The sequence below is a fragment of the Vidua macroura genome, chromosome 17 (genome assembly GCF_024509145.1).
Source record: "Vidua macroura isolate BioBank_ID:100142 chromosome 17, ASM2450914v1, whole genome shotgun sequence".
In the NCBI taxonomy this organism is placed as follows: Eukaryota; Metazoa; Chordata; class Aves; order Passeriformes; family Viduidae; genus Vidua; species Vidua macroura.
Genome location: NC_071587.1, coordinates 11726682 through 11735914, shown reverse-complemented (window position 1 = coordinate 11735914; position 9233 = coordinate 11726682). Strand labels below are relative to the sequence as shown.

General features: G+C 41.5%; 1 protein-coding gene across 4 annotated transcripts; it reads left to right on the top strand.

The window, feature by feature from the left end:
* NELFCD (negative elongation factor complex member C/D) lies at positions 1–8583 on the top strand. 4 transcript variants are annotated; one of them, XM_053993097.1, is made up of 15 exons: positions 3–135; positions 595–710; positions 875–984; positions 1814–1923; positions 2234–2341; positions 2903–3055; positions 3774–3901; positions 4313–4478; positions 5111–5245; positions 5648–5787; positions 5974–6088; positions 6368–6463; positions 6658–6798; positions 7128–7257; positions 7657–8583. In XM_053993097.1, the coding sequence occupies exons 1-15, from the start codon at positions 70–72 to the stop codon at positions 7689–7691; spliced, it is 1749 nt and encodes a 582-aa protein (XP_053849072.1). In that variant the 5' UTR covers positions 3–69; the 3' UTR covers positions 7692–8583. The 4 variants fall into 4 exon arrangements, with proteins under 4 accessions (XP_053849070.1, XP_053849072.1, XP_053849071.1 ...); XM_053993096.1 differs by having other exon boundaries at positions 5–135; positions 3771–3901; XM_053993098.1 differs by lacking the exon at positions 3–135 and adding an exon at positions 245–502 and having other exon boundaries at positions 3771–3901.
* The last annotated feature ends 650 nt before the right edge of the window (positions 8584–9233 follow it).

Below are 9233 nucleotides of genomic sequence, written 5' to 3'. Positions count from 1 at the left end.
CCGCCGCCGCCATTCCGCGGCGCCCCGCCCGTTCCGGCCGCCGGGCGGGGAGGGCCGGGCTGGGGAGCCATGGAGGACGCCGATTACTTCGAGGGCAGCGCGGCCGAGTGGGGCGGCGAGGCGGACGGGGGCGCGGTGAGCGCCGGGGGGAGCGGGGCGAGGGATGACCGCAGCCCCAGGCGTGTCGCGGAGCAACCCCTGGGCATAGACTCCGAGCATTCCCCTGGGTCCGGAGCATCCTCCGGGAGAATCCTGGAGTATTCCCCGGGAGGGACCCGGAGCGACCCCCGGGCGGGTCCCGGAGCACCCCCGGGCCCTCCCGCTCCGCCGCGGGGGCTCCGGGCTGGGGCGACAGCGCCGGGTGTGTGAGGGCAGGGGCCGGGGCTGCGCCGGGCCCGGCGCCCCGGGGTTAAACAGGGGGAAGGCGGTGCGGGTTTTTGTACCTTCTCCGTTATTAATCGCTGTTTGTCGGGGTGCAGGTCGCTTGCGGTGCTGAGCCGAGGTGTGTGTGCTGCTGTGGGCAAAAAGAGCCTGAATATGGGAGTGTGGGGGGAGACGGGACAGGGAGGCTGACCTGACTGTGCTTGTGAGCAGCAAGATGATGAGGATGGGGAGGGAGAAGATGATGCCGAAGTCCAGCAGGAATGCCTGAAGAAATTTTCAACACCTGATTATATAATGGAACCGTCTATATTTAACACGTTAAAGAGGTGAGTGTGACCTGATGTGTGTTACAGTGTTTTAGAGGTGTCACTTCGTATGGAAATGTGTGCAAATCTATAAATGGTGCTGTTGTTGTCCCTTTAAATTTAGACTTCTGTTTATTTCTGGGTTTAATGTGACTCAAATAGTTCTTTTGTAATCCTTTCATCAGATATTTCCAAGCAGGAGGGTCTCCAGAGAATGTTATTCAGCTTCTCTCTGAAAACTACACTGCAGTGGCACAAACTGTCAATTTGCTGGCAGAATGGCTCATTCAGACAGGTATGATACAAGATACAGAGTATTTTGGGTCTATGTTCTGTCAGAAATATCTGAATTTGTGGCAAGTTTGATCATATACAGGAAGTGGATTGTTATAAAGTTGTCATCCTGTATGTGGCTAAATCCTTTATAATAATAGGTTTATTCCACTTGGAGAATAATGAAGCAATATGTTGATGAAAGGCCAACAAACTATGTTATAAAAGGTTTTATAGTTAAAACAACTGCATAAATTATAGCTTCTTTTTAATTTCATTCAAAGGGCAAGGGTGCTGTTATGTAGACAGTATAAGCAGTGTTTTTATCCTGTAATGGAATTAATGATGTAATTGTTATTACATTACCAGAATTATTGTACTCTGATTTCAGAAATGTAGAACTATTCATTGCTATTTGTGTGTTATTTTTTTAGAATACTACCAAAGCTACTGATAACCAATATTTAGAAGGATGAACTTTAGTAATGTGGCTTTGTGCCCCAGCCCTGGTGATCCCTTTTTTGGTTAAGACACCCCTGCATTTTGCTGTTACACCAGTAACAGTCCTGGGGATGACTGGCATTGCTTTTTGTGTGTCTGATGAGGAGAGAAAGAGGAAGGTTGTGACCTGCCTGAGATCCTGAACAGTTTAGCATTTAGGAAAAAGAGGTGTAAAATCTGTACATCTGTATCACTATGGCTCAGTAGTAGAACTGATGGCTCTCCTCTCATCTTCTCTGTGCTGCTAAATTTTGGAGTAGTTTCTGTTCTCACTGGAAAATGTGGGATGCTGCTGCTGTGTTCCACTGGACTGCATTGCATGTGCCAAGTGTTTTGTTCCTTCTGTGCAGGTGTTGAGCCAATGCAAGTTCAGGAGACTGTAGAGAACCACTTGAAGAGCTTACTGATCAAGCACTTTGACCCTCGGAAAGCAGATTCCATCTTTACAGAGGAAGGAGAGGTGAGCATGCAATCCCTGTTGCTGTCCCTACAGAGGATCCTTCCTAGATGCCTTCATCTGATGGAGGGGTGAAGGGAAGGGAAATTGAATCTTCAAAGCTCTTTGGCTGAGGAACTGGTTTCAGAAAACCAGCTCTGTCTCACTGGAGTCCTCAGAGGTTTAGAGAACTTGGAAATTTGGAATGCATCCTCCTTTGTAATAAAGCTCTGTAGAACAACTCACAGGACTGCTGAGAGGTAAAAGCCTTGCTTTTTATGATCCTGACAAGAAGACATTCTTAAATTTCTCTCTGTTGCTCTGTTCCTTTCAGACTCCAGCCTGGCTTGAGCAAATGATAGCACATACCACGTGGAGAGACCTTTTTTACAAATTGGCAGAAGCCCATCCTGATTGTTTAATGCTTAATTTTACTGTGAAGGTACTGTGCTTAAGTCTAATGAGTAAGAATATCCATAGAGGGCTAATTGTTCTGGCATCACATATTAGTTGTGGTCTTGCTTGTATATTTTATGTATTCCTACTAATACTTACTAGTAAAAGTATACCTTGGTGGGAGGACTTGTGCTACAGGTTGGAGTAAGTGAAATTTCCCAGTTTGAAGTACTGCTTTTTCAATTTTTTTTTAAGGTTGTTGAGGTTTTTCTCTTTTTTTTTTTATTGTTTGTTTGTTTTCCTGTGAGCTCTGTTTGAAAATTCTGGATTTCTGGTTCAGTGGAATGTCTCAATCACTTTTATATGTTTCTGTGACAAGAAAAGAATGTTCTATTTTGGTGTGCTCTGCTACATTTTTTATTATTGTGCTTTATTTTTGCTATATCTTTATTGGTGTCCTTTTCTGTAAATCGCAATATAAATGTGAATTCCAATCAGTGTATGCAGAGCTGAAACTTAGATTCTCTGTGTTCTTCTCGACTTGTTAGGATATCAGAAATAGAAATATAAATAACACAAGATTTCTGTGATGTTTTTATTTTTGTAGCTTATATCTGATGCTGGGTATCAAGGGGAAATAACCAGTGTTTCAACAGCATGTCAGCAACTAGAAGTATTTTCCAGAGTCCTGCGTACATCTCTGGCAACAATTTTAGATGGAGGAGAGGAAAACCTTGAGAAAAACCTCCCTGAGTTTGCTGTAAGTTTGTTTTTTTGGGGGTTCCCCCCCCGCTTCTATTATATGGAAAAAGAGGTGTTCTGCTTTCCAGTTAGGAGGCAGAGATCACTGTGGGATTGTAGCCAATCTTGATGTCCTACAAAAGCTTATGAAGGGAAGGTATATCTGAGTTAAAACCCAGAAATTTATGCTTTTTGGTTATTCTGTGACCAAGAATTCTTTGGGTTGCTTATGTGACACTTCTTATATTTATTAAATGGATTGTAAAAAGTTGGGGGTAGAACTGTGGTCTTTCACATGTACTGCAAGATCTAAAGATCAGTACTGTCAGTCAAATGAAAATAATTCCTTTATAATCCGCATCAGTGTAAAAGGTGCCATGTGAATCAACCCAGCATTTCAGTGTCATGAAACAGCACAATGATTTTCAGCTGGCTTTGAACTTCTCTTAGTGTTCAAATACTGCAGAGAAAGTACTGAGCATATGTAGAATAGATTTTCCTCTCAGTTTTGGAAATTGAGAAATGAAGTTTCTCAATTCAGAAATTTCTTCTTGTTTAGTGTCAGTGCTTTTCTGTGTTTTCCTCTTGGCTTTTGGGGTTCTGGCTTTGTTGTTTAGTTGTTTGTGCTTTGGTGTTTTTTTTTTTTTCCCCTTTGCTCTCACGGCAATGTAATCACAGAAAAACACTGGGATGTTTTCTTGCTGTCTGGTGAGGTTTGTGCTGTGCTTTCACAGAAGATGGTGTGCCATGGAGAACACACTTACCTCTTTGCTCAGTCCATGATGTCCATCCTGGCCCAGGAGGAGCAGGGCGGCTCCGCTGTCCGACGCATCGCTCAGGAGGTTCAGCGCTACGCCCACGAGAAGTGAGTGGCACCTGTGGGACCAGGGAAATGGAGCTCACCACAGTCTGTAAACTCTGCTGGCTTTTGCTCGTTCTTCATCACCTTTCACTAGCAAAAGGAGAATCTTTAGCTGCAACAGAACAGTTCTTGTAGCAGGGCTTTAAGTTGTGGGACAGCAGAAAAGTTCAGTGTCCTGTACCAGAGAGACCTGAAACTGGAAAAGCAAAGACTTGAAGTTTCTGTCTATTAAGAAATATTGATTTTTATTTTTTGGTTAACATTTTGGAAATAAACAAGGCAAACACAGGCCTAATTCTGTAATTACCCTGAGGCATTACATCCCATAGAATATCCCTGTTGACTCAGCGAGACTTCATCTGAAATGTCTGAATTAAGAAAATAAGTCACTGTGCTTGTTTGCTCTTCCTGCAGAGGCCACGATGCCAGTCAGATCACCTTAGCACTGGGTACTGCAGCCTCCTACCCCCGAGCTTGCCAGGCTCTGGGGGCAATGCTGTCCAAAGGAGCTCTGAATCCAGCAGATATCACTGTCCTCTTCAAAATGTTTACAAGCATGGACCCACCTCCAGTAGAACTGGTCAGTATTCACCTGTTTGTAACCTCTGAAAGTTATTTCTGTTACAGAAGCATTCAGAAATAGGGTGCCTTGTGCTTAGTGTTGTATGGACACAAAAATTAAATTAGCACTCACTTGTCCCTCTGTAATTTTAATTAATGTCTAAAAGTGAAGCTGCTACTCGCATTCAGGTTTGAATCAGCTTCATGGTACTTCTCTTGGGGATTTTTAATCATTCCAAGTTGTGTTTTTACATATAACTAAACTAAAGAACGTTTCCATAGGAAATTAAGATGGCAAGGAATTAATTCTTTAAACAAACAAAAAAAAATGAGGAAAAAAGAATCCCTGCCCACTTTAGCAGTTTGTTACAAGTAGGCCTAAATTATACATTTCACACTTCTCACTGCATTGTTTTTGTTTTGGTAAGGCAAGATTTTGATAATTTAGAAATATGGTCTGTAACTGATTCCTTCTTTTTTTTTTCCTTTTTTCTTTCAAAAGTCTGTGTCTCTGCAGAAAACTGTTTAATGTACTCTTAAAGGAAAATGTGCTTATCTTGTTCTATGCAAGGTATATCAAATGCAGAAACTCCATTCTTAGTCACCTCTCATGAGTCTCAGGCTCTGATAAAATGTTCTTTCTCTTCACAGATTCGAGTGCCTGCATTTCTGGACCTCTTCATGCAGTCCTTGTTTAAACCAGGTGCTAAGATCAACCAGGATCACAAACATAAATATATCCACATACTGGCATATGCAGCTAGTGTTGTAGAGATGTGGAAAAAGGTAATGTTTGCTTCTGTGAATAATATTATTTTTTACCTGCAGTAGCCTGCCTGTGCTGAAGAAAATGTTTGGTTGTGAACCATATGGTTGCAAGAATCATCAGTTTAAAATAATACATTCAGCTTAGTTTACTTATTTTAATATGAAATCCTTCTGCCTTCAACTGTGGTGATTAAAAAGTGTAGATCCTGATGATCAAACAAAAGTCTGAGTGCACTGAGAATTAAATAAAGCAAGCATTCTTGTACTTCAGCTCACTCATAATTAATTCTTCTGAAACTTGCATGTGAGTCTAAATTTTGAGACACAGGTTGAAATCCTAGGCTTATTGCAGGTTAAGCTCCTTTCCTTAACCAAAGACATCTGCAACTTTTGCATTCCAACTTTGCAATAATTTTGCAGAACAAGAGAGTCAGCATCAACAAGGATGAACTCAAGTCGACCTCAAAAGCCATTGAGACTGTTCACAATCTGTGTTGCAATGAGAACAAAGGGGCATCAGAGCTGGTTGCAGAACTGAGCACTCTCTATCAGTGCATCAGGTGAGCAGAGAGGCTGGGAGTCTCTCATGACTCATAAATCCTGGTTTTCACACACAACTTGTCCTCCTTGGGTGGCAGAACATACTTTTCTGTGCCACTGGAAAATGATGGCAGATTATTTCAGGTTCCTGATAAAACTTGCATTTATTTTTCATGCTGCTGTGCTAAAGTGATGTCTCTCTGTAGGTTCCCAGTGGTGGCTATGGGTGTGTTGAAGTGGGTGGACTGGACAGTGTCAGAGCCACGGTACTTCCAGCTGCAGACAGATCACACCCCAGTTCACCTGGCACTGCTGGATGAGGTAAGAGTGTCTGGAAAACTCTGCTGGAGAGCATGGTTCTGGTTCTTGTGTAAGTCTGAGTGCCTGTAAGGCAGTAAATATGCAGAGATTAATCTATTCAGAGTAAATGGTTTGGTTTTGTCAGCTCAGCATTTACGCCAGGAAAACTTGGGCATCATAGAAATGATGGAATGCTTTTCTAAATTAATTTCTGTCTGGCACTGAACATCAGTGCAGACTTGTCTGCATTGTGTTTTAAATTGCAGTTCTAAGGATCTCACTTTGCTGTGTTGTTTGCAGATCAGTACATGCCATCAGCTGCTTCATCCCCAAGTTCTGCAACTTCTTGTCAAGCTCTTTGAAACAGAACATTCTCAGCTGGATGTGATGGAGCAGGTGATACTCAGAGGATTCAGTGGTTTCTGTTACTTCACATCAGTCATTCTTACCCAATTTAACAGCTTTTCCTCTCACAGCACGTTTAATTTAGAAGTGCTTAAAATGTAGCATAGCAGATATTGATTGAATAAAAATTGCACACTCTGAGAGCAAGTTCTAAAGTGTTGGCTCTTCCCTCCCTTCCCCATCAGCTGGAGCTGAAGAAGACTCTCCTGGACAGGATGGTTCACTCACTGAGCCGTGGGTACGTCCTGCCTGTCGTCAGCTACATCCGCAAATGCCTGGAGAAGCTGGACACGGACATCTCACTCATCAGATACTTTGTGACAGAGGTCAGCAGCAAAAACTGTTTTCTGAAGTCTAGAGATCAAGTTTAAAATCAGCTCCATGTGTTTTGGATATTCAGAAATCCTTCAGGTCAGATTCTGAGCAATGTCTCAGTGTTCACCAGGATGTGACTTGGTCCTACTGATCCTGACTTCTGGAAGTAACAAGGTACTCAGTAGAGCACCCTGAGAATACAGAACTAATTGCTTGCACTTGAGACCTCTCGTTCTCCATCCAACTACCTGTATTCTTCCAAGACTGGTATATGAATTAAATATTGTCCCTCCCCCCACTCTTAAGTGCAAGAATCATCAGTTTTTGTCTGCTGTTTCAGGTGCTCGACGTGATTGCTCCTCCATATACCTCAGACTTTGTACAGCTTTTTCTTCCAATCTTGGAGAATGAAAGTATTGCAGGCACTATAAAAACAGAAGGTGAACATGATCCTGTCACGGAGTTCATAGGTAAGTCACGTTTATTCCTTGCATACCTGCTTCCATTTGTGTCTGTTACAGCTAGCAAATAATGTTTACGAGGAAGATTGCTAAATATAGGAATGCCTGCCAGCTATTTTCACAGACCACTTCCCTTTTAGGGGCCTGTGTTTAGCAATTTTCCTCTGATCAAGAATCTGTGGGTAGTAGTGAGGAAAGTGAAGATAAATACTGCTTTTTGGGAACTATCACTGCAGCAAGGAAAGGAAGGAAAGTTGTCTGTCATAATACCTCCACTAGAAACATCTCTCCACACCCTAAAAGCCTAATTGTTTACATAAGCCATATGCAGAAATCCATATGCAAATATATAAACCAGAATCATGGTCATGTACTGAACAGTGTCTTCTTTTTTTCTCTCCTTTTAAGCTCATTGCAAATCTAACTTCATTATGATGAACTGAGCAGTGGAAAACATCAAGAATGCAGCCAGAGCTCATGATCACTGGTCTGCCATGCTCTCCACCAGTGAGGTTGTATAAATGGGCAAAAAAACCCCAACCAACAAACCTAAAACAAGGAGGAAAAGGCTGAAGGGCATTTGCTTGACTTGCATTGTGACCTTGAAATTCTTACCAGAGGAGTGTTTGCATTTAATATCAGAGAACTTAATGTCATTTGGAAATTGAATGATACCAAAGGTCTTTCTGTTGTTACACAAATCAGTATAAATCAGTGTTCTGAAGAGGATGGATAGCAAGAAACAGATTTAGTTGAAGGAACATTATTTTGGTTACTTGCAGAATTTGTCACTGATCCTTTGTGTAATAAGCAAAATATGAAGAACGGGTAAGGTAATTCCTACTAAAAACATTTTGCTGATAGTTCTCTGAATAGGTCTTGAATGCTCTAGGCTTTGATGTTGCAAGTTGTAAAAAAATAGGAATTAGTGGGATTTGCTCTGTGCCTACAGCACAGAAGTTCTTAATGTCTGTTCCTCCCCTTTGCATTGTATTAGAATTCTAAATATCCTACATGAAAACAAAAAATGTGTTTTGTGTAACACAACAGGAATTGCAACAACCAAGGTTGGTTTTGTATTAAGAGTGGAATTCTGTGTGAGTGTGTTACCTTTCAGAATCTATTTTTTGCTAAATAGATGCATCAGATGTTACTGGTAAGTTTCATTACCATGTCATTACTGTCCCAAAATATGAATTGTGTGCCGAAATTTCATTACTGCTTGTGTGGCTTTGTTTTTATACTGATCTCTACTCTGTCCTGGCTGATGCCAAACTGTGGCAGAACACCCAACAATATAACTTACCTTTAAATAAAGGTGTTTGTTCTTTTCCAGAGATGTCTTTCAGTTTCATTAAGATGATTCGTTCTCTCTGCTCATTGGGCCTCTTTACACCCCTCACTTTTAAACAGCAATTCTCTTGGACAAACAAGCACATTATGCTTTTCCAAGCACATCTGTTTTCTGAAGAATCTTTCTAAAAGACACAGAAACTCAAAGTCTAGCTGGATGTAAATTTAAAAAGGAAACCACCTGAAAAGAGCAAAAGTTGCTTCTGTAGATGCTGTTTTGAACTTCCTTGCTTATCTTTGAAGATTTATATTGTTCCAGCTAACTCTCACAATTTAAAAATTTGAGACCTAGTTTTTGTAGCTTAAGTAAACTGTAGAATTAACAACAAATTATTCACTCTATAGAAAATCAATTTAGGGTACAGCCCTGTACAAGCTCTTGGTGATAAGAGCAGTTTGCTCTGTGTCCACTGCAGCTTTGCCAGCAGTTTAAACAAGGTTTATTTTTATTTTCCTATGTTCTGCTTGGTATCACTTCCTCTAAACAGTTCCTCTGTAGATGATTTTTAATTCGTTAAACCCTTTGTGATGCTGTGGTCCTGTTCATACCCAGTTGTTTGAACCAGCACCATTGCTGTATAAAATTGTCCATCAGGCCTTCCCGAAGAAAAAGACCAGTGAAAGCAGCACCA

What these genes read in the sequence shown, in the direction of transcription:
- NELFCD (XM_053993095.1), top strand. Translation starts at nt 70, where the DNA reads ATGGAGGACGCCGATTACTTCGAGGGCAGCGCGGCCGAGTGGGGCGGC. An exon ending in TGCTTAATTTTACTGTGAAG is followed by an intron (nt 2,342 to 2,902) that starts GTACTGTGCTTA and finishes TTATTTTTGTAG; the next exon opens with CTTATATCTGATGCTGGGTA. An exon ending in AGCTGGATGTGATGGAGCAG is followed by an intron (nt 6,464 to 6,657) that starts GTGATACTCAGA and finishes CTTCCCCATCAG; the next exon opens with CTGGAGCTGAAGAAGACTCT.